Source organism: Musa acuminata, chromosome BXJ3-6 (assembly GCF_036884655.1).
Source record: "Musa acuminata AAA Group cultivar baxijiao chromosome BXJ3-6, Cavendish_Baxijiao_AAA, whole genome shotgun sequence".
Classification (NCBI taxonomy): Eukaryota; Viridiplantae; Streptophyta; class Magnoliopsida; order Zingiberales; family Musaceae; genus Musa; species Musa acuminata.
In genome coordinates this window covers 41056588-41080435 of record NC_088354.1, presented here as the reverse complement: position 1 = coordinate 41080435, position 23848 = coordinate 41056588, and the positions used below count along the sequence as shown (strand labels likewise).

At 39.1% G+C, this 23848-nt stretch overlaps 4 protein-coding genes across 6 annotated transcripts; 3 read left to right on the top strand and 1 right to left on the bottom strand.

The window, feature by feature from the left end:
* Positions 1-3294: 3294 nt before the first annotated feature.
* On the bottom strand, positions 3295-7209 carry LOC135640262 (tRNase Z TRZ1-like). 3 transcript variants are annotated; one of them, XM_065154547.1, is made up of 10 exons: positions 7080-7186; positions 6896-6933; positions 6501-6795; positions 5829-5991; positions 5686-5756; positions 5510-5605; positions 5233-5346; positions 4241-4309; positions 4072-4146; positions 3295-3546 (listed from the first exon to the last, which is right to left on the bottom strand). In XM_065154547.1, exons 3-10 carry the CDS (start codon positions 6741-6743, stop codon positions 3472-3474), a joined length of 906 nt encoding a protein of 301 aa, XP_065010619.1. In that variant the 5' UTR covers positions 6744-6795; positions 6896-6933; positions 7080-7186; the 3' UTR covers positions 3295-3471. The 3 variants fall into 3 exon arrangements, with proteins under 3 accessions (XP_065010619.1, XP_065010618.1, XP_065010621.1); XM_065154546.1 differs by lacking the exon at positions 6896-6933 and having other exon boundaries at positions 7080-7209; XM_065154549.1 differs by lacking the exons at positions 5510-5605; positions 6896-6933 and having other exon boundaries at positions 7080-7209.
* Positions 7210-7500: 291 nt separating this feature from the next.
* LOC103990009 (V-type proton ATPase subunit d2) lies at positions 7501-13603 on the top strand. Its single transcript, XM_009409015.3, has 10 exons — positions 7501-7791; positions 9346-9466; positions 9643-9750; positions 9824-9926; positions 10078-10158; positions 10358-10443; positions 10629-10688; positions 10779-10827; positions 12203-12337; positions 13260-13603. Exons 1-10 carry the CDS (start codon positions 7611-7613, stop codon positions 13389-13391), a joined length of 1056 nt encoding a protein of 351 aa, XP_009407290.2. The 5' UTR covers positions 7501-7610; the 3' UTR covers positions 13392-13603.
* A 3485-nt stretch (positions 13604-17088) lies between these two features.
* Positions 17089-19233, top strand: LOC135639650 (plant cysteine oxidase 2-like). Its single transcript, XM_065153502.1, has 5 exons — positions 17089-17463; positions 17950-18062; positions 18163-18310; positions 18387-18593; positions 18859-19233. Exons 1-5 carry the CDS (start codon positions 17232-17234, stop codon positions 18990-18992), a joined length of 834 nt encoding a protein of 277 aa, XP_065009574.1. The 5' UTR covers positions 17089-17231; the 3' UTR covers positions 18993-19233.
* Positions 19234-20452: 1219 nt separating this feature from the next.
* Positions 20453-23848, top strand: LOC103990242 (putative disease resistance protein RGA3). Its single transcript, XM_065156848.1, has one exon. The coding sequence runs from the start codon at positions 20453-20455 to the stop codon at positions 23846-23848; it is 3396 nt and encodes a 1131-aa protein (XP_065012920.1).

Sequence of the window (23848 nt, the reverse complement as noted above, 5' to 3'; positions counted from 1 at the left end):
CTCTATCCCATTGCACGGTGGCCGCCATCTACGAAACAACCCAGAAGATTCGGATGATGGCTTCGATGTGGTTGGTGCAAATCCTTTGCATCGTACTCTGGCAACAAGATCAATACCTTGTGGATCATCTCACTGTAATCTTTATCTCTTGTTCAGGGTTTTCATGAGAAGGTTAATGTGGAGGGTGCATAAGACATCGAGGTGAAGAATGAGGCGACATCAGGTGCTGTTCCAAGCCAGGCAACCGGGGTTTTATGTGGATTACGTTGGGCCAAGAATGCATTCCCCATCACACAACTGATCGCCCACGTCGTTCATGGCTTGTGGTCTTCGTTTCCACTCGTCATTTCCTGATATGATTCAAATGAGTCGGGTTTTACGAGCTGTATGCGTTTTATCTGCAGCAATGACTTGAACTATTTATCACTCTACAATATAGAATACGCTTACAATGAATGATTGATGAGAACTTCTAAAATCTTTCTTGATAGGAAATATTCTGGTACGCCAACTGATCACCGCATCAATGTGGAGGAAGAGGGCCAAGTCACTCCCCCACTCGACACGGTGACGATAGGTCATCGGTTTAATCTTATAAATATTAGATTGAATTTATTAGATTTTTCTCAAGTATTAATTTTATTAATTTATTCCATAATATTTTTCATCAGTTAGGTCTAGAAGTCTTTCAACATCTAATTCACTTAATATGAACTGTTTATGTTCTAACCATTCTAAATAATTTTAACAAAAGAATACAAAGATATTAAAAGTATATGAATGCATAAAGGAGATACCACTATAAAATATAAAATAATATTAATAATTTAAGTTTTAAAAATATGATAACCCATTAATATTATCCATATTTCATCTTGGCTGATATATTGACATATTCAATTTTCATTCAAAATTATTATTATCTTTAGATATACAATCTTAAACTAAAAGGATATCTAAAATAATGTAATGTCACTTAATCACATAATTATTCGAAATAGATATTCTTTTAAGATTATCTAAAGCTCGTAATTATTTATGTTATTATGAATATTTTTTATTGTCATTTAGACCATTTGATAGCTACAAAACCAATCCAATATTATAAAAGATAATTTAAAATATCATATAAATGATAAAATATTTATTATAATACACACCTCATAAGCTTATAATCTTAGACCACTTTAATAATTACTGATTAGATAAAACTTAAGCATATAAGTTAAATAATATTCAATATATTTTTATTAATATAATTTATATAAAAATAGTTTAATAATAGTTATAATAATTATTAAATATTAATTAGCATAAAAAAACTCACGATGATTATAATAATGATAAAACATAAACCATACTTTTATACGAAAAATAAATATTATAACATAATTTTTAAATATATGCATCAGAATAACTAAATAAATATCGAAAAATAATAATTTAAATTTAAATATCATAAATAATAAAAAATTATCAATATTTCATATAAAAAAATAAAAAAATATATAATTTATATTTTTAACCCTAATTAATTGGACTATCCATAGTTAGGCCCAACAACTAACCCAATCAATCAAACAGTCAAATTGAGCGGGAGCTGATCAAAATAGGGTTCGATCAAAATTAAGATTGACTTAGATCAAAATTATATTTTGATGGGAGTCAAAATCAAAATCCGGATCAAATCCCAAACACGGTCAAAATTGAGCTTTTGGTCAAGCATTTGATTGAGGTAGGTTAAAATTGGGTCAAAACCAATTTCTATATATTTGACCAAGTCAAACTTATGTTTGATCGATCAAAATAGAACTTTAAACAAATCAAAATTGAATTGGAACAGTTAATCAGGTCAAAATTAAATTGGGATAGTTGATTAGGTCAAAATTAATTAGGAAAGTTGACTAAGTCAAAATTAAATTAGGTCAAATTTGATTTTTTACCAATCCCTTTGCCCAAAACCCGCTTTCCTCACGATGGCTTCACCTCTACTCACAATCGACACACATTGCCTCTCACCGATACGACTACCAGCTTCTTCGTGGTACCGCTATCGCCCAATGGCATTGTCTTCAACCATCCATGCACCTAAGCCTGAGGTACTATCGACGACGCTGCCTGTAGCATCGTATCGTGACGTCCAACGCTGCACTATCAGCTACAACCCACAACCCTTAAGGCCACAATAGTGACACTTTCGCCCCACCGAGCCTTACATCCATCGCCCTTAACAGAGCTATGGCTCTTCTCTTATTACGACACCCAATGACCCTCATACTCAACTGTCATAAACTACCACCGTGACACCGAGTAGCCTTGCATGTCACCGTGCCTAACAGAGTTGCCACCCTTCTATACCACCACATGCAACATCATCATTGCTTTGTGGAGTCACTACCCATGACAAGACTGACAACAAAGGAAAATCACTACCCTCCATAGCACTGTTGCCCCTTCGTCATTGTACACAGTAGCTATCAATGATAGTAGCGTTGCCACCTGCATAGTCATTGCCCATAGTAGGGTCGACGACCATGATGGGCCACTACCTTCCACTACCTGCATAATATTATTGCCGACAACAAACTGCCCATGTCGACCAAAACCAAGCAACACGTTATCATTCGCGACTTCATCTATGTTGACAATGAGACCTTCATCGCCCGTAAGTAAACAACTAGAGTGGATGAGATAAATAGAGCTTAATACAAAACATATCTATATACTTTTACAATCCAATGTTTTTTATTTCAAAACATGAGCTCTAATATCAATTGCTAATGTAAAATCATAATCATGCTATTATGAAAAAAAAATATTAATATCAAAAATATAAAATCAAATAAAAATAGATCAAGATTAGGTTATATATACCTTTTTGATGTCATTCAAAATATATATACTCCGCCACAAAACTTATATGTACTCCGCAATTCAATCCATAAAACTTAACATCAATCTGCACAAAAAAACTAGATTTATATTCTTCTTTTTTTTGCAAAGAGAACTAGACTTTTTTTTTTCTTATCCTTTATATGATTATTATGAATGATGAAATAAAGTTTAAATAAAATAAAAATAAATCTATAATCTCGATCATACCGTATCCTATGGTCACATAGTATACCAAAAGAATGTTCGATGAAAGAATGGTTTGAAGATGCTGCAGTACATATTTCATTGAGTATGTCATAATTGGCTCAAAATAAACGTGTCATAGTAGTTGCGCTCTCGCATATATACTCGTAAGAATTAGTTCATGATGTACAAACAGAGTTTATCAAGAAGAGCAAGAAGGATAACGTTTCGCATTTTATTATCCATACGTATAACATTTTGCATTTTATTATCCATATGTGTAACAGGACAAAAAGAATTATAAAGGTTAAAAAGCACAAAAATCTGAAAATTTCCAGAGATTTAGAGGCAAATTCTACAAGTGCTATGTATAATCCTTTGCTAAAAAGAAAATTAGATCCCATTTGCCAAGGCAAATACCCGACCTGCAAAGGATGGAGGCAATTTGGCGATAGCTGCCTCAATCTCCTGAAAAACCATAATCAACAAATAATATTAAGCATAGAGGGAAAACATGCAAAGCTATAATTGTCAAAGACACTGTACTCGAAAACATTCGATTATGATATATCTTCATTAGAAAGATAAGGAAGCACAAAATTGATTGTCAAAGCAATGAACAAAACATCATGGTTTTGGAACATTACGGTCAACAACTGACATGAATATAATTGAAAAACATAAGCTTTGAAGATGCATCATTAAAGAACATATTTCAATAGACAGCATTGTTACTGACATTAAGAATGAACACCTCAAAATCTGAAGCTGCAAGAATGAAGAATAGTTTTCTTATAAGGAGAACTATTATGGCATATTCATACATGAACAGCATGGATTTATGTTTTGAACTTTCAGGGGTCAAAGTAGAGAAATCTAAGATAACCTGGATCAAAAATCTTAAGAACTGAAACTGCAATAGTTCATTCATTGGAACCAAGGAATTAACCTTGAGCAGATAGATTCAGGCAAGGTTTAAATAGATTCACTTACCTCTCTATAATAACGAGCTGAAAAATGGATGAGAATGATTGCTTTGTTCTGGAATCGATCACCATAACTTGCAATCTGTAAAACAGCACAATAATTGACAGGAAAGTCCAAAAATGTAAAGCTAAAAGGTTATGCTCAATATGACAAAATTTGACAGTTTTATGCTAACCTCAGACAAATGGGTGTGGCCATAATCCCTAGCATGTTGCACTGGCATTGCGTTATCAACAAAAGTACTCTGGAAATTACACAGTGATTAGGGTCAAGTGAAAGTTCATTATGCATATGTAGGTATGTTCAGTCTATAAGAATGGAATAATCATCAGATGTACTTAAGTTAAATAATAGTCAGCAATACACTACTGATGCCTAAATACAAGTAACAATGAACAAAACAGAAAAAAGAAGAAACATTTACGTAGGAACTAAAATTACGCAACTCCTCAGTATTACAGTTTTGCCTTGAAGAAATGGAACAATAACAATTATTTTAACAGATCCCTGAAGAGGAAGCTAGTCAAAATGAGGAGGCAATGCAGCACTTTATGCAGAAAAGTTGCTTGTTATGGAAACGATATGATAATCTCCACATGTGTATGTCTGTGCACGTTCAGGTCTGAATATGAATTGTATTTATGTTGTACATGGATTACACACAGTTGCACCTTGCTACTTATTTATTTCTCATATATTTATGGTTCGATAAACAGAGTACATTCATTCGACGCAAAATCAATTGCACACCAACAAGGCTACCACACCTTGCTATATGTTTTTATTGCAGCATTCAAAAGATGTTATGAAATGCTACTGATTGCAAAATAGAAATACACCCTTTAAAAGTTGCAAAAATGGTTATGATTTTAAAATATCAAGATAACATTAGAAGCCTTATGACCAACCTGAAATTTTAAGTGAACAAAATTAATTAAAATCTTAATTTGTTCCTAATTAAATTTTGTAAAAAGAATTGTTTGTTTAAACAGGATATGTTTATAAACAAATACTTATCAGAATACTCAAAAAATCAAAGTTAATAGCTGACATGCACTTATAGAGTACCTAAACATATCACTAATTTCTAGTATGTAGGAAGCTCAAAATAAACTTGCAAGAGTGATTCTGATGAGTGATTCCATTCATGACTCATAGAATTATTACCTCCATGACAAGAATCCGTGCTTTTAGGACATCAGCATTATCAGGGTCAATAACAAAATCTGACATGGTATCTCCAGTAAAGGCTATTTCAGGAGTTGCTATTGGGTAAGTAATCTGCATTTCATACAACATATTAAAAGAAACATCACGAAATCAAACTTATGATGAGAGAATTATCAGAATAAACTTGAGTTATGATAAATGTTGTGCATCATCCACTATTTATCATTCTATTAATATATGTGAATCATTATTATTGATGTCCACCAAAACAGACCTCAACTCCTGAGACTCGTAATTTCTTAATCTCATCTCCAGAAAGGCCACAAAATTCTGCCTTAAGTTTTCGTTTGAAAGAATAGATAACATATCCCTGCAAATTTTAGAGAACAAAGATACTTTTTTTACTTATTTATTGTATACAGCATAATAAAAAGTTCAAGATGTTCTAGCCTGGCTAGGTACGACATGGTAAGTCTTAAATGCTCTGACTTTAAGATCGTTTCTCAGTTGAAACTCCTCTCCTGCAAGATAAATCTTATTATAACAAAAAATGTAGCCATCTCCACATGATATGTTTCTGGATAGATACTTACCCACATTAAGACCAATTAGATTGTGTTTCAGTTCCGATTGGTCCATTGCCCTGTGTACCTCGAAAAGTTTTTCCACATGCTCTTTTATAGACCTTGGGACAAAGATAGTTGGAGGTTTCATACTATACAAACCTCGAGTGGCGACATACATTGGTAGTCCTCCCTGATAAAAATAAGATGGTTAGACAAAAGTTATATCTGCAAATGTCAAAATGCCATATAGAACTAAATCCATTAAAAGTCCATGAAATGAAGGGTTTTATGAATAACATTCTTGTCCCAATTGTATTCTTAAGAGCATACAAAACATGAAAAAATCGTTTACAAGGTAGTAGCTGCCTCACCAACAGGTATATGATTGACCACATTTGGAATTCCATGAATTAAGTAGAAATCCATGAATTGAGTACTGAAGGTGCTGTAGGGTTCAAAAGCTTGTGGAGGGTGTGATAGTTCTTGTTCTGGTTGTTGCATATGGAATATGACCTCAGGAAGCACTAATGTGAATTTGGGATCTTGTCCAGGACAAGGTTAGCAAGACTGTAGGTTCTGTGAAGGCAACAAGCTATTTGCTTTCTTGTGGGATGCCAAATGATGACACAACAGAAACCAGTATCAAATAATCATTCTACCAATAACTACAAACCCACCACAATGCCGTTGTATGCTTACGATGTGGTCCATATGGCCATGGCTAATGAACAGAAAATCCTGGGAGATTGCTCGCTGCGGGCATCTACCGATGTCAAACGCTATCTTGAGCGAGGGAAATATGACGCAAGTCTCCTGCCCTCCGATCGACAGCCCCTCGACCGGATATCCTTCAACCAGCATCGACTTCTTTTCCCTTGAAACCGAGGAAGCCGGATCACTAGCTGCTTCGCTAGTCTCTTTAGTGCTTCTCCGACTCCCCATCGCAGTCTCTCTCTATGCAGATTGGCTCCAAAATTTTATCCTCTTTGCGTCTCTGCCAGGTTTGAAGAGAAAAAAAGAAAGAAAAAAAGCGATTTTTACCAGTGTCTTCGTAAACAAAGAAGAAACGGGGTGTCCAGACACACCAAGATTACCCTTTGTGATGATTTTTAGGAAGAATCGTCTTCAGCAACTAGAAGATGAACAAAACTAAGTTCAATAGTTCAAGAAACAATCATAACCCTAACAACGCCGCATGTAAAAAAGAGAAGAGAAAGGTATGGTTCGACCACGGTCCAGCGGAGAAGAAACCGAAGAATCGAAGAAGTAGAGAGATACCTCATGGGAGCGAGCTCGACGCCGTCGCCAAGGGAAGGACGGAGACAAGGAGCGACTAAAGGGATGTCGGAAGTCTGAAGGAGGCCGAGCTCAACACTCGCCAGGACAAAAGTTATTGGTGTAATATAAGCCGAACCGGGCCATAGTGTCTTGCAAAGAGATCGGACCGGTCCAAATTAGCCGAAAAATGTTGTAAACCGTAAGTCACGTGACTCCGTCGTTATTTTATAATCCACAATTCACGTGCCGAAGAGAAATGTTACTTAAGTCGTGTTTTGTGAGATACGAGTATTAGACGTGTCCGCACAACGAAACACTCGCCCCCACCGAATACCTCACTGCTCCACTAGATGTGTGCCACGCTAAAAGTCGTAACACTTGTCGTACCTGTTCCATTCGCGACAAAATAATACCCGGCCTTTCTTTGCCCTCCCTCTCTCCTCTCTCCGCAATTGTCTTCTTCTCGGCTTCGATCTCGTCTGAGATCCGATCAATTGGCGGTGGAATCCATCGGAACGACGGGAGGGGGCGATGTACGGGTTCGAGGCCCTCACGTTCAACATCCATGGAGGGTACCTGGAGGCCATCGTCCGCGGCCACCGATCGGGCCTCCTCACCGCCTCTGACTACAACAACCTCTGCCAGTGCGAGACCCTCGATGACATAAAGATGCACCTTTCTGCCACCGAGTACGGTCCCTACCTCCAGAACGGTGAAATCCCTTTTCCATTTCCTCTCCCGATCCAATTCAACCGCAGTTTTCCTCTTATGTTGTTTGATTTAGCTGTTTCCGTTATAAAGTTGCAATTTTGGCAACGAGGGGCGATCAGTGTTGCACATGATTTCATCCTCTTGTCGCCAGAAGGTATAACTGAACCAAATGATCGGTATGTTTACAGGTCCCGTGTAACTGGGTAGAAGAATAATACTGCGTACAAATCTGGTTCAGATCTCTGCTCTGATGTGTGTTCGTATAAGAAATTGGGAACAACTTGACTTTGTTGTCATTTCTTTTCTTTCTTTTGATTAATTTGTGATTACATTTCTCTTAAAATACTTGTGATTAATAAAGTTTCTAGTGTTTATTGCATGACGAAATGCAAAGCATGAGTTTTGACTTTGTGTGCCCTTTATTTATGAGAAGAGACTTTTGCACATCAGATGCAAATCTTGTTGATTCCCTTTTTTAAAGAATGGACTAAAATTGAACAGAACCATTCTTTTTTGTAGGATATGTAATGAATGTATGAAAAAAAGGGTAACATCACAATTCAGATTGATGGGAAATTTGATATTTAGTTAAACGAGCCTATCATAATCTAGCAGAAAGCCCTTCGCCTAAGTTAGTAATGGTAGATCCATCTAACCTTGTAAACCAACATAATTTTCTCCCAATTTTGATGTGGGACTACCCCCCACACCCCCCCCCCCCCCCCCCCCATTCAAATGCTGATGTTTTCAATTCTCATCAAGGTCCAAGCTTAATGCATATAGGTGATATGTGACGTCCTGTGGTGTCTCCATATCTTAATTTTCCTTCAGTCTCATCGTTGGATAGTGGTTAATTGCTTAGGCTTATTCACCAAGCATATTACTAGGTCCATTTTGATATCATTTATCAAAACCGAACTTGATGATGAATTGACCCATTAATTTGTTTAGCCTATAAACATGTGGCAGAATGCTTATGCCCAAAATAATTTTAGTAGATCCATCTAGTTTGATGGTTTATAGGGATAGATAGACTACATTAACTTGGGCTAGCATTTTGTGCCATGTGGGTCAACACTTTAAATTTTTGGATCGATTTATTTAATTGAGTCAGGTCATGATAGTGAAGACAAAGAAAAAGAAGAAAATAAAGGAAAACCAACATATGAGAACATACAAGGATGATATTGTTTCAGCTATCTACCAGGTTCAATCTGCATCTAATAAAACAGATTGTTTCGGCTTAATTCATCATGGTATGGATGATATTGATTGATACACTGCAGTACCCATGAGAACACAACAAGGCATAGATACACAGCAGTATTGGCCAGTTTAGATGGCAGGTAAATGGCATTTATGACACGTTTGACACCTCAATCCTTTGTTGAGTTGAAAAAGAAATTTACTGAATGCCTTGATGACTTTTATTCGAAAATCTGCAAACACTTCTATTTGCATGCTACATAATTTAGTGAAATAAGTCCGAGTTATATTTTATACTAGTTCTATATATTACTTGAATCATCTTATTTGGTCCTTCAATTGTTTGCAGAGCCATCTCCTTTACATACAACTACAGTTGTGGAGAAATGTACTCTTAAGCTGGTAGATGAATACAAGCACATGCTATGTCAAGCAACAGAGCCCTTGTCAACCTTCTTGGAATATATAACGTAGGTGTTACTCTTAAGAACTTTCTTACTCTATGCACTTTTTTGACAGATTTATTTATTGCCATTCCTCTTTGTTGACAATGTTGTATTTTTTTTGCTTTGCAAGATTATCTTTGTGTTGGTTCCATATTGTTTAGACCTTGATATAAAAATAACTCACCTGTTGTTCCTCACAGATACGGCTATATGATTGATAATGTTGTTCTTATTGTCACTGGCACATTGCATGAGAGAGATGTTCAGGAACTTTTGGAGAAATGTCATCCATTGGGAATGTTTGACAGGTATGTCCACTCTGTTTCTATCCAACGATGATCATAATTTTAGTGTTGGTGACCTTTTACACCTCTTCCACAGTATTGCAACTCTTGCAGTTGCCCAGAATATGCGTGAGCTTTACAGATTGGTTCTTGTTGATACACCATTGGCCCCATATTTCTCAGAGTGTATCACCTCAGAGGTACTAATTTTATCAGAATTATTCTTTTGTCCACCTTGGTTTTCTTGTAAGGTGAAAATATCCAGAGAACTTTGATGACTGGAAAAGGTTTAACTAATGCACCAAGACTAGTTTCTTATGTCATTTTTTTTCTATTCACAATTTTTGTTAGGACTTGGATGACATGAATATTGAAATTATGAGGAATACCCTATACAAAGCATACCTTGAGGATTTTTACAACTTCTGCCAGGTAAACAATTGTGATTGACTAGTGACTACAACCTTTTTCTTTTGTATTTAGAAGAATTATTTTATCGCGACACTCAAAATGATACAAAAAACTCAGTTGCCTTCTTTCCTTTCTCCTGCTTAATCAATTGACTATAACCTCAATAATGGAAAAACATTGTTGTTTATTGCTCTTGATGTAAAGCATCACTTTGAAACAGAAACTAGGTGGAGCAACTGCTGAGATCATGTCTGACCTTCTTGCCTTTGAAGCTGATAGGAGAGCTGTCAATATCACTATAAATAGGTGAGCAAAACAAAACCTCATGATTTTTTAAAATGTTGAACATACTGTTCATTTCAGTGATTGTCTTGAGCTTCATTTGATCAGTGATTTTTTGAAGATGTTTCGAGAACTTTTTTATTCCACAGCACTAAACTTGCATAAGAATATCTTTTTTTTCTTAACTAATATATGACATGGCTTTACAGCATTGGCACTGAATTGACTAGAGATGATCGTCGGAAGCTTTATTCAAACTTTGGCTTGTTGTATGTTTTATCATCCTTTTATTGTATAATCAGATTTAGCTTGTAAATGCTGTTTGCTCTCGTCTCATAGGTAAGCTTTTTCCTCTACAGATATCCTTATGGTCATGAAGAACTTGCTATCAGCGAGGATATTGACCAGGTAGGATAGTGTAATATCTTCCAGCATACATACATACATTAGTAGAACCACATACTTCATGAGCATTTTATCTTTTGTATTGTGAAGGTTGTTCCATGCTTCCAAGTTTTTTCATGAGTTTACTTCACTCGAAAAGAACACTTCTTTCCTGTAGCTTGTCTGTCCTTAAGAAATTGACTGTTCCATTTATCTACCATGTCTACAGAAAACTAGAAATGGTTATGGTTGAAGCGGGTGCTAGTTTAGGAGTTATTTCATTCTTGAGATAATCGATGAAAAAATTGTAGCTAGAAGAAAATTTGGCATACAACTTTTGTTGATTATAGGTAGTGATCCTGAAATAAGAAAAGGGCTCCTAGCAATACGTTGATGTGATTAAAGACATGACGGATAGGTTCATTATGAGTTTCCTATTCCTATAGAGCTGCGTCAAGGAACATCTGCAAACCCCTGCTTTTCTATAGTGGGACATATTCAGGATGAACTATTATGGTGTGTTTTGTTTGCTTATGGTATTGTTTTGTTTTGACCATAAGTTTGATTAAACTTTAAACTGGAGTTTAAAACAATCTTTAGACTTTAAAGGGGTTTAGGCCAAGTGGATCAAGACTAAATGTCTAAAATTTAACTAGAATTTTAGTTAAATTCAAGTTAATGGAGCAACAAGAAATCCCAGAAACTAGAATTTTCATAATTCTGGATCTATTTTTCACTGAGAAGAGGAATTAATGATGATATTGTTTAATTGACTAAACTGGAGTGGCATCTACAGTATTGTTTGATCATCATGTCCCTCGGGAAGAATTTTATAATGCTCAGTTTTGCTATATGAGCTAGAATGTTGGGTAGTTTGACAATTACATAGTCAAAAGTTGATGTTGTCAAGATGAGGATGTTTAGATTTAGATTAGATTAGTATGCTAGGAGAGGTAGATGGAAACCTAAAAAGACTTTAGTACATAAATTAAAAGAATCTTGATGGCTCCTAGTTCTACTAATAATAAGATTGTCCCATGTAGAGCTTAATGATGGAAGATGATTCATTCAACTGAATCCAAACTGTTGGAACTTTGACTCTCAAGCTCTTCTTTGTCCATATTCCTCTTGGTACTTTATTAGGCTGAAGAAAAGTTCAAGAAAAGAGACCCATTATCTTATTTTTCAGTTTTCTTTTTTCATTGTTGTTTCTATGCCTTCACATTTCTAAGACCAAATTAAACAAAAGGTTCTGGTAGGTTATTATGACATAATATTTTTTTCATGGTACTGGTACAATGATTTTGGTTATGATTCTCATCTTGCAGAGAATAATTAGAAATTTTTGTTTGTAATTTGTTGTCCTGACAACATGTTGATACTCTTATTGGTGGTTCAGGTCCGTGCTGTGATGGAGAAATATCCACCATATCAGTCAATTTTTGCCAAGATATCTTATGGAGAAAGCCAGATGCTGGACAAAGCATTTTATGAAGAGGAAGTGAAGAGACTCTGCTTGGCTTTTGAACAGCAGGTAATGATCACAAATTTCATTGATGTGTTGATACATTCAGTTCCTGCAGCTGTTATTGGTAATAGTTGCTGTATGTGTTCCATTTGATAACAGATGTTTGTGCATTGTAAAAGACCAGGGCCATGCTTGAAGAAACTTAACTGTGATACTTCTGTACGCTGAAGCTAGATGATGAAAGTAGCTTATATGTGACCTTTGCTTTTTTTTTTTTTCTTTTGCTAACTGACTATAATATAACTGTAACTATGGCCTAATTCTGATGATTATTATTCATAATTAGCAATTTAAATCTTCTCCGCTCTCTTTCTTCTGATGTGTTGCATTCTCACCTAAAACTTCCTTTTTCTCACTTACCACCAAGGGATGTCGGTTTCCTCTGATACTTTTTGGCTAAACCCATGGTTTTTTATTCACAGCAAGACATTATACTGCATAGATTTGAATAGGCACCACCTACTTTTTCTCAACCTGCAATGAATAGCATGCTCTCCCACTAGTGTAGACACATTTAGCTTAGCAACTCCCCTATTGGATTCCCAAATCTAAGAATTTCTGAACGGTATGTCGTCGTTAGAGCGCCACCATGGTGTCTTGGAGCTTAGTCACGGTATCTTTCTGCTACAAAGAAAAAAATGCTGCTTTTGTTGCCCATTCTCATATCAGTTTCTTGTTTAGTAGTAGCTATTGAAATCTTATTTGCTTAAACCTCAACTCAACTCCTGTGGTGAAGCATGCAAGTACTGCATTCCATACAGCATTCTCCTTAACAACATCAATTGAAAATTTAAGTTTTCTTTCTTTCTTTCTGTATCTTGCAAAAAATCACATCAGATGCAGAATGCTTAATGCTTATTCTGTTTACAATGTTCATTCTCCAAACTTCCATGACAAGCCCTGACTGACTCTTGCAATGATGATGCAGTTTCACTATGCTGTCTTCTTTGCTTATATGAGACTGAGGGAGCAGGAGATACGGAACCTTATGTGGATCTCTGAATGTGTGGCACAGAATCAGAAGTCCAGAATCCATGACAGTGTGGTCTTCATTTTCTGAGTGCTGCATGTTGAAATGGAAACTCAATCACAAGTCTGGATATGTTCCTCTCATCAGTTGTTTCTGATATATAATCTCGTTCTCCCTTTTGCCTGTAACCTTAAACAATGATATGTTATCGATGATCAGAATAATGTGTGATCGCACCAATTAAACCAAACAAGAAGTTGTAAGTCATAAACTTCTTAATGGAAATGGGAAGTTCTGCTCCATTCCAAGTGAAGTGAATCTTGTAAAATTCTGGCTTGCTAATAATGATGTAGCTGCAGCATTAGCTCCAAGCTTTTTCCCACAAAACTTTTCTTGGCAGATGCATACATCATGGTGGTATCAGATTATAATCATAACAGCTGGGTTGCTAGTAGTCCTGAGCGGATGCATCTGTCACAATGATGTAGCTGCTGTATTAACCTCAAGGCACTTACTACGATTCTACTTCCAACTTTAAATTATTGATTTCTTTGTTAGCATTGCAATTAGATAGAAAGCCAAAGGCTTCATTCTCATCAACTCTTAGACATGATCCCGATTCCGGAATCGGTAGTTTCGATTCTTAAATTTTGAGAATCTGCTTTCCGCTCTTTGATGTGCATGTCATGGTTCAGAATCTCTTCATCTGCTGCTAATTCTGAACACTCGAGATTTGACAAGCTAAACTTCACTTGTAGCAGCAACTGAGCCAAATCTCCATCAAAGATTTCCTTCTTGCTCTTACTTCTGTCATCACATTTTTCTGCTGGCAAGCATTGAAATAGATGAATGCACTGAGACTCCACGAGGTGCAGCTTCAGATGGTGGTCTCCTCTTTACATTCCCAACATTTCTTGTGATCCGTGTGGCCACTAGCTAAAGGAGGTGCAAAAGTTAATCAGCAGGATGGTAGGCTTCAGCCATTTCCTATCAAGTTGGGAGACAAATGTCTGAGGGCTGAAAAAGTTTGTGAAGATTTCTAATGGAAATAGGAATGCTTCCAATGCCAAAATATCTTTGAGGAGAAATTCATCTCCATACCCCAAAGTCAAAAAAAATTTCTAAATATATTTGCTTTTAACTCAAAATTAATCCTCGGAGATAGACAATTAAACAATCAATCTATTATGTCAGTCATATTTTAAAAGACGTTGAACATAGGTATTCAACTATCTAATAAAAGTTATCTCGGTAATCAAGAAATTATTTTTATTCTATCATTTCGTTCGGGTTTCCTCCTTGCCTTTAAACGTGGACTCGGATCATCGAAATTTTGACCTTATGTGTAGGATGGCTGCCTAGGTGGACTATGATGAAGCACAATAATCCTACTTCTAAGCACATACTTATTACATCCAATATGTATATTATTCACAAAAGTCCTAAAAAAAATAAAACTATTATTGCAGTAAGATCCGAGAAAGATCAATAAATACAGTTTTTATCTCACAAGCAGATCAAACTTTCTCTCAAACTGGAATCCAAATTATCCACGTACAAACGCACTCATTTCGGTCGTGGTTTTGTGCTAAGGGACAGTCTGCTATTGTTCAGGGGGTGTTTGTTCTGTTGCTGCATCCACTGCTGATGGGCTCCATTTCGATCGATGAAAATGATTCCCTTACCATGAATGGCAGGTAGCTTGATAAGTTGCCAAGTACAAGTCATGGAACTTTACGATCCACTTGCTCTCCTTACATGCATTTGGATGATGGCATGTTCCCGTCAACACCATAAAAGCTGTGAATGTTATCTGCTATATGAAAGCATAAGCGAACAAACGTTGTTACGTAGCAAAGTTTCACACTCTTACGAGCAATTCTCATTCTGTGTGTGTCGAGTGGAATGACCTGTTTTCACTGTTCGAAGTCGAAGCATCGTAGAATAAGGTTACTAATGCGAGAGGGAGAGGAAACTACAGGCCATGCCCACAGACTCTCAAAGAGGTTTCCAACTGAGGAGTTGCAGCCTAAATAGTGCAGATCTTTGCAGGGATTTTTATCCAACAAATGCATACTAGTTTGGTGGTCAGGTCAGGTTATCCTGATGATTATAATCGATGCACCTCCCATGATCTTATTGACTCTCTCAGTAACTCTTCACTGTTATGAGCATAATCTTATAAAAGCAATGAACCTCTCCAATTATAGGAGGGCATACTTCGACTCGGATCTATACTAACTTGAGCATCGAAATGATTTCGCCAAGCTTAATCCTGATGCATTTTTTACGAGTAATACTCACATCGCCTTCAACAAAGAGTCACAACCTAAATCCTTACATTAGAAGATCAAAATCAACATTAGTACTAAGAAATCACAATTATGATTTTACCATATCAAAATATATTACTCAATCAGAAGGATCCTCAAATGGAGAATGTGCACTTTGTAGATAGGTCAGCATAATGCAGAGAGCAGCCACCTCCTGTTATTGAGCCTTTTGCCTCTGGTTTAGCTTGATGTCATATTCTCCTGCTGTAGCAATACTTGGGTCATCACTCAAAACATCTATGGTAGGAAGTTGCTGCAAGTATGTGCTGTATGTTATGGTTCATTTTGTCCTGCCATACACTGCAAGAAGAAACCTTTTGTTTTGGTGCACTCATCCTTCCTTCCTCTCTCTCTCTCTCTCGATGAGTTGGTAGGATTGCAACAAACAGCCAAAGATTGACCCAATATGACTTCTCTCTATCCATTTAGCTTCAAAGGCCTAACAAGTGCATCATATTTCTGTGTGCCATAGGGTAGCTCTTAGGCCTAATGGCAGCAATGATAGGTGGGGCAAAATCTAACCTGGTTGACTGATCTGGAAATGGGAATTTAGATTCCTTTCATGCCAGATTTGGTCAGAGAAGGGATAGCTTTAGCTGCATCAAGCACAAATATTTTATGGATGCATCACTGCCTTACATTAAGGTGTCAAATCTCTAAGACAAACACGAAAGATTGGTGACTTTTTGAGTCTTTTTGGATCATTTGTTTTCTAGTTCAGTCGATGAATGAGGCCTATCTTGGAAGTCCAACTGGAACAAGTCATCCATGGTAGTAGCTTTGAGATGAACTGGCAGACAAGGGTGGTGGAATCTATTTCTTTTTCGTACATTCCCATAAACCTGTTAATCTGATTTGTGACTCTAATAATTTGGTGTGGATATACAACATTTTTTATAGTACATTTGATTTTGAATTCTATGTTTCATTCAACAATTTGACTCGGTGGACCAAAAAAGTAATCGATCCATTATATCGACAAAATCATTCAAATAATTCAGCGGCAGTATTTCTTTGAAATCTATGACCAGCAGATTGATCATATTTGCTAGCATTAAACTGGCCATATACTGTTCATCTTTTACGAGCTATTGTTCCTTCTTTCGAGTGCTTGCCAAGAATGCTAACAAGAAGATTTTTGGTTGGAGGTAAAGGGATGTCAACTACTACACTGCCATCCAATCACCAACATCACGATCGTGGCACTAATACAAACGAGAAGGGGATAACAATCCAAATAGCTGTTTGGAGTAGCCCACAGGAAACTGGAGAATCTCCCTTGTTGTCGAGGTCCCTGGATACCTCACCCAGAAAATAATAGCATGCAAGAAAAGCTCTTCTTACCTTCTTCTTCTTCGTCTGATACCACCAAGCCATTCTTGGATCTCCATCACCTTCTTCCTCCTGTGGAAGAGCCACCAAGAAGGAAGCACAGAGAACACAAAGATTTCTCCTCTGAGTTCTGCATAGAAATTAGAACACATACTCTGCAGCTGTGTCTTGCTCTGTTTCTTTGTCCTCTGGTTGCGCCAAGATCACTTCTTTTTCCCATTCCTCAAGTTGTTGGAATCCCTATTCTCGTAAAGTTCCAATCTTTATGAGGATTGACGGCGAACTGGCGAAGCAGAAGGGCAGCGGCGAAGTGGCCAAGGAGAAGAACAGGTGCTGTTCCAGGAAGAAGAGCAAGAGGCAGCAGAAGAAGGCCCTGGCGGAGCCGATGCCGACGGTCGTGCAGAGGCTGTGGGAGACGTGCAAGGAGGTCTTCGCCGACAGCGGGCCGGGGGTTGTCCCCTTGCCGGGCGACGTAGGGCACCTCCGGTCCTTTCTCGGTACCACCGCCCCACCAAGCTTCGGTTGTCTTGCGTGAGATTTGTGTTCTGACCGAGTTCAAGAGGATTTCCTGCATGGGATTTTTGTTCTGATGCTAATCTGTGCGATTCCCATGAATCTTAGTTTTGTTTGGGGAAAAAGATCACTTCTTTTGCTTTCCTGAACCTTCAGATATGTGCTGTTTGAGTTCTTGAGCCATCAGCTTTCTTGTAATGGTCAAAGTAGATGGCTCAGGCCATGGCAAGGTGAAGCGCCAGGCATCTTAGATTCCTCATGTCCATGATTCATGGAACTTTGAGAGTAAAGATGCTTGTCAGCTCGAGACGTTTTAGATTGCCAAGCATATCCTTCTTCTTCTTCTCCTCTGTGGCAATGTGGAATTCAATCTAAAACGCTGTCATGGCTGTTCTTGCAGCATCTTCTGAGGTAGCATATGTTAGCAGGGTCACACCTCTTGCTGAGCTTGTTGTCTTCTTCTCATGCAGATGGCATGAAACCGGCAGATGTTGGCCTGCATCCAAACCTGCCATTTTTCCAGGACTTCAAGGGAACTCCTCCGGTGACATATCTGCACCTTCATCAGTGCCCCAAGTTTTCGGTATCCCGACAACACGAACAACTTCAAATCTTGCAATCAACGAATGCGTCGGATTGCAGATGCAGCCTTCTGAGACCAAATGCTTGACTGCATTTTGCAGATTGGCATCTTTTGCCTCCCTCAAGCGGCTGTCATTCCACTCCACAATCACCCAGGCATGACTGTCTTCAGCAAGCTTCTCTTCGGATCGATGCACATCAGGTCCTACGACTGGGTCGATTCCAGCAAGCAAATCAGATCATCTAATGGTGAGGTTGATGTGGTCGTGTTCTGTGCAGCCTGATCTTGCTCGTCGTCGAATCATCATTCCTTCTTCCATTCCAGGAGCCTGTTTGGCGAAGCTGAACACTGATTCCGTCATGAACGCGCCTTGTGAGACCTCCATACTTTATCCTGCGGCCGGAGGTAACATGCATTGTTTCACTGCAGTGACCCCCTGCGCGGTGCTGGATGTCCTCGGACCACCTTACAATGGGCCTGAAGGCAGGGATTGCAAGTACTACACTGAAGTCTTGTGCTCGAATTTTCCTGGTATGTTCTTTATTTTTTCCTCGGAAAAACAATTATATTACTTCAAAAATCTAGAACAATTCGAATCATGCTCATCTGAGTACAAAATCGAGAACAACTTTGGAGGCTACTTAGATCTTCAAACTAGATTCAAACCAAAAGTTTTTGTATGAGTTGAAACATAGTGAAATCCTTGAAGCCATTTCTACCCAAAGAAGTATGAAATCACTTGGAAGACATGTGATCGCTTACAAGTTCTTCATGCGTTTGTTCTTTTCGATTTCAGGCAATGCAGCAGCATCGGCTGCGCCGGCCGATAACGATCGGTATGCTTGGCTGGAAGAGAGGCAGGGGAAACCTGATGATTTCAAAGTTCGTGGTGAAGAATACAAGGGTCCCAAAATTGTGGGATATTATTGATATGCAATTTGAGAGATTCGCTAGAGGATGAAGATCATGTGTTTGAGATGTCAAATTGATGTGTTGACGATGCAAATCCATCACGTATGTGAACAAAAAGCTCAAGAGCAAGTATCTAGCAATGTTTTATTTAGCACATGATTTCAAGGCATAAACATGAATATAAACTTGTTTATTCACTTGCTATAAACATAAATGATAAGAGGGTAAGCAATGTATATTTCAAATGTGAATTGATATTTGGTATTTTTTTTTTCAAATCATATTTGGCCTGAATGTTGCATTATAAATGTTCCAATGTTACCTAATTGTAGTATTAGCATTTGTAGGATGCTAATGTAGTTTTTAAAGTATCCTATGATATTGTCTAAAATCATAAGATTGTCAATATGATTTAGAAAGAAATCAACATGATTTTTTTTTATAAGATAAATTTTTTATTTATTTATTTTCTAAAAATTATTATATATTCATTTATATGATTATGGCCATACCAAGAAATTTTAAGATAACATTTATTTATTTATTATTTATTTTTTTTATTAATTTAAATAAAATATAATTTTTTTATCAAAATAAAAATATAATTTAAATATAATTTAAATTAAAAAATAAAAATTTATAATTTTTTATCTATTATTTATCAAATACTCGTATCATTCTACGACAATTGCATAAGCACTCAAATCTATTTCTCAAAATTCACGTTAAAGTTGCACATGTATACCCAAACCCAATCTCAAATTCATTGCCTTTGCCCCTTCATGTTATGGTATTCTTAGGCAAATATTCTTCTCTTGGATGAAATTGAACCCACTCAAATCTTTTGTAGGGTGTTCAAATTGAATCAAACTAGAACTAAACTGGTCTAAAATTAGTTCGGTCCAAATCAATTCGTAAATGGTTTGGCTTCGAAAGTTATAAATAATTTCAACTAAAATTATTATTTTTCGGTTCGGTTAACCAATTCGAACATAATTGAATTGATTTTAATTCCAATAAATATTAGTTTAATTGAGTTAATTATCTTAAGCTATTGATTCAGACCAACCCAAATACTCAATTTCACAAATCATATAGGTCCACTTTCACAAATCTTCTATGTCAACTTAATTGGATTAAGATTCATTTTATGATGATGATTACGGTCACATATGTTCACGTTCTTTTGACTTGTGATTTGTCTATGATAATTGTTCTTTTAGTATTGAATGCAAACAAATAAAATTGAATGATGATATTTATGTACATCTCGATGTTCCTTTGATGCACGCAATTCTCGTCACTTTGTCGGAAGAAAAGCAAAGGAGGGGATTCCAAATCCTCTTCTCTACTCCATCGTTTTCTTGATCCAAGAAAAAGAGAAACCGATCATCCCTACCCATATCTATCTCGGCATCCCTAATTGCCATAGTGAGCGTCGTGGTGGACGTACTTTGTGAGGACGGAGAGATCCACATATGGCGGCAATGTTAGCAACAGAGCTGCGGCGGCTGAAAACGAAGGCGGCCGCCCTCGCAGCGACGGAATCGATGCTGCGTCTGCGCCTTTCTCGCCGGTTGTCATCCCTGGTGGAACGCCTCTGCGTCATCCACCGAGTCTGTGCCTATCCCGAGAAGCAACAAGCAGCTGACAAGAAAGAGGAGGTGGAGAAGTGGCTGAAGAAGCTGCAAGAGGCAATCCTGCGTGCGGAGGACTTGCTGCACAAGCTGAAGCTTAGGCGGCTGCCACGGGAGACGAAGGCACCGGTGGTGGCGAACGCAGCGCGCGAGTTCTTGCTCCGCATCACGTCGGTGTTCCGCTTTGCTGCAGACCGCAGATTGAGAGCAACGGTGAAGGTGTTCGACGACCTTGTCATGTTGGCCGGGAAGGTGTTCTCCGAAGTAGACTCGGCGCAAGTCGTTGAGGTTCCTTTCCCAATGCCTGCAACCTTTCGCGGAAGAAAGGATGATAAAACAAAGATCAATGAACTGCTCGATCATCATGGTGGACCTTTGGTTGCCATCCTGATCGTTGCCATAGCGGGGTCAGGCAAGTCGACCTTGGCCCGAGTCATTTACGACGGTCAGAGGGAAAATTTCGAGGCTGCAATGCTAGTAGACCGATACTACTCTTGTGAAGCAGCAACGAATGGTTGGAATCGTTTTCGCTATCTGCCAGTTACGGAGCTCAAGATCGCAACAAGTCTCATAGTAGGAGAAGAGGTAGCACCTCCGATCACGGATAGGGTCGATGATGGGGAACCATTTCTGTTCGATTCGGCAGTGCATCGAATCCGGGAATCACTAATTGGAATGAGATTTTTGATTGTTCTACTTGACATCAACAACATAGCTCGTCCGGATTTGTGGCAACGGCTGATGCAGGCCTTACAGGAGGCGTGCCTGCATGGAGGAAGCACGGTGATCATAACCACAACCAACACTGCACTTCAATCGACCATGCTCATCGAACATCATTCCTTCAGTTTGGGTGGCTTGTCACACTTAGATAGTTGGCTGCTGTTCCAAGAACATGCATATTTTATGCTGCCAGATTATCTGGAGCACCGTTCCTGGGTCGGCGCCGTATGCCGTGGGCATCCGTTGTCATTGATCATCCTAGCTATGAAGATTCGCTGCACCGCAACGCAAAGTATTTGGTACACTTCATCCACTCCACCTAGTGGAGATATTCCTAGACTTTGTTCCGACATAAAGCAGGTGTATGAAAGATTGATCCACGGTGGCGCACGTAGTCCGCTATCGCCGGACATACTCCGTGATTGCTTCACATTCCTGTCGCTGTTCCCGGAAGATTACCGTTTTCGTAGGGAGGAGATGGTCGACCTGTGGGCTGCGGAGAACTCGATATCATTGGATGAAGCCGATACCTACGTCAAAGCTTTCGTGCAGGAAGGCGCCTTCGTCCTCTGCGAGCCGCAGGATGAACATGACGGTGAAAGCACGCCTCGCAGGGTGGCATACAAAATGCCAGACCTTCTCCCCTACTTTGCACAGCACGTCGGTTCCAGCAGTGTCCACTCGACGCTGACGCCTGAATTCTTTGGTTCGACGCTTTTTGAAACGAAAGGCTTCCCTTCGATCTGCCAGCACTTGTCATGCGTTTGTGATCCGAGGTCACCAGAGTTTCCGATGGACGTGCTCCTTAAAGGCTCCCCATGGCTGCTGCGCACACTGCTGCTACTAACTGCATCATCAAATGAGAAGCGCGAGGTGACGGACGATGCTGAAGGTATCGAGTTCGCAACTTTCACACTCCTCCGAGTGTTGCATGTACGTGGAATCACATTCGGAAAATTGTTTCGTGGGGTTGGAGCGCATTGCAATCTGGTTTACCTCAACGTTTCACACAGCGACACCGAAACACTCCCTGAATGGATCGGTGACCTTCCCGAACTGAGGATCTTGAAGCTCTCTCACTGCCAGAAGCTCCGCAGACTTCCCAAATCGATCACCCGGCTTCGGTACTTGGAGAAGTTGGACCTTGAAGCTTGTTCCTTGCTTGCAGGAAGTTCGCTGGAATGGGTCGGCAAACTTTTCCGACTGGAGCACCTCAACCTTTCACAAATCGACTTGAAGTCACTTCCTGGATCCGTAGGCAAGCTTTGGACGTTGAAGGCCTTGGTACTGGCGGACTGTCAGAGAATTCGGAGGCTTCCCGGATCAATCAGAAAGCTCCTGTGCTTGGAGAAGCTGGACCTTGAAGGGTGCCATTTCCTGGAGGAGTTGCCTGACAACCTGGACAGCGTGATGAAGAGTCTCAAGCTTTTGAACCTGCTCCGCTGTCCCTCCTTGACTCGCATGCCTCTCGGTATCGGACGAATGTCAAGCCTCAAGAGTTTGCCGAGATTCGTGGCGAGTGATGAGCTCGGGCGAAGCGTCACGGAGCTCCAGCCGCTCTCTGATCTTGAAGGTGAGCTTTGGTTGGATAAGCTCAACGAGTTGGAGGATCCGGAAGTGGCAAGACAAGTAAAGCTAGAGGAAAAAGAGAAACTTGAGGCATTGACGCTCCGTTGGGAACGCTTCGATTCAGAAGAACATCCAGATGAAATGAAGCAGCAGCCGCAGGAGAATGTGCTCGAAGCCCTTCGACCGAACGCAAGCTTGAGGTCACTGAAGTTGATCCTGTACACGGGTAAACAGTTACCTTCTTGGATGACTAACGAACTGACTTATCGCACATCACTGTTGGATATCAGATTATTCAACCTGAAAAGATGTGGTCTGCCCCCACTTGGGCAATTACCACTTCTCAAGGTAGTCAAGATCAGTGGTATGGATGCGGTGGCCGAGCTGGACGACTCCTTCTATGGCGAGACCGGCACATTTCCCTCGCTGGAGAGTCTCACTCTCTCTCGAATGTCAAACTTGACGGGATGGCTGATGCCTATGGAAGACAGACATGGTTTGTTCCCTCGTCTTGCTCGCTTGACATTTATACAGTGCCCCAAACTTGAGCCGCCCAGCTATTCTATCCCATCCATTACGACATTGACAATGTGGATGAACAACGAGAAGCTCTACAGCTCAGCAGATCTCAGAAACATGGCTAGGAATGTGACGAAGCTCTCGGTTTCCTTGTGTCAAGATCTTGGGGCATCCTCGACGACGTGCCAGGGATTCTGGGGCTTGACCTCCCTGGAGGAGCTACAGATCTCCGCATGCCAGAATTTGACATGTTTGCCGGAGGAGATGAAGCAGCTCAGTTCCCTTCGAAGCCTACAGATCATTAGCTGCAGCAACATGAAGAGTCTGCCAAAGTGGTTGGAAGATCTACCTTCCCTCCGTTCCAGAGGAATACCGTCTCGTTTAGAATTAATCATCGAAGGCTGCCCTTTGCTGCAACGACGATGA

Excerpts from the sequence above, each read along its gene's own strand:
- LOC103990009 (XM_009409015.3), top strand. The coding sequence starts at position 7,611 with ATGTACGGGTTCGAGGCCCTCACGTTCAACATCCATGGAGGGTACCTG. Across the intron at positions 7,792-9,345 it reads CGGTCCCTACCTCCAGAACG|AGCCATCTCCTTTACATACA; the intron begins GTGAAATCCCTT and ends AATTGTTTGCAG. Across the intron at positions 12,338-13,259 it reads GCTTGGCTTTTGAACAGCAG|TTTCACTATGCTGTCTTCTT; the intron begins GTAATGATCACA and ends ATGATGATGCAG.
- LOC135640262 (XM_065154546.1), bottom strand. The coding sequence starts at position 6,743 with ATGGGGAGTCGGAGAAGCACTAAAGAGACTAGCGAAGCAGCTAGTGAT. Across the intron at positions 5,992-6,500 it reads ATGGCCATATGGACCACATC|GGAGGACTACCAATGTATGT; the intron begins GTAAGCATACAA and ends TATTTTTATCAG. Across the intron at positions 5,757-5,828 it reads TCTAATTGGTCTTAATGTGG|GAGAGGAGTTTCAACTGAGA; the intron begins GTAAGTATCTAT and ends TTTATCTTGCAG.
- LOC103990242 (XM_065156848.1), top strand. The coding sequence starts at position 20,453 with ATGGCGGCAATGTTAGCAACAGAGCTGCGGCGGCTGAAAACGAAGGCG.
- LOC135639650 (XM_065153502.1), top strand. The coding sequence starts at position 17,232 with ATGAGGATTGACGGCGAACTGGCGAAGCAGAAGGGCAGCGGCGAAGTG. Across the intron at positions 17,464-17,949 it reads GCACCTCCGGTCCTTTCTCG|ATGGCATGAAACCGGCAGAT; the intron begins GTACCACCGCCC and ends CTTCTCATGCAG. Across the intron at positions 18,311-18,386 it reads GCAAATCAGATCATCTAATG|GAGCCTGTTTGGCGAAGCTG; the intron begins GTGAGGTTGATG and ends CTTCCATTCCAG.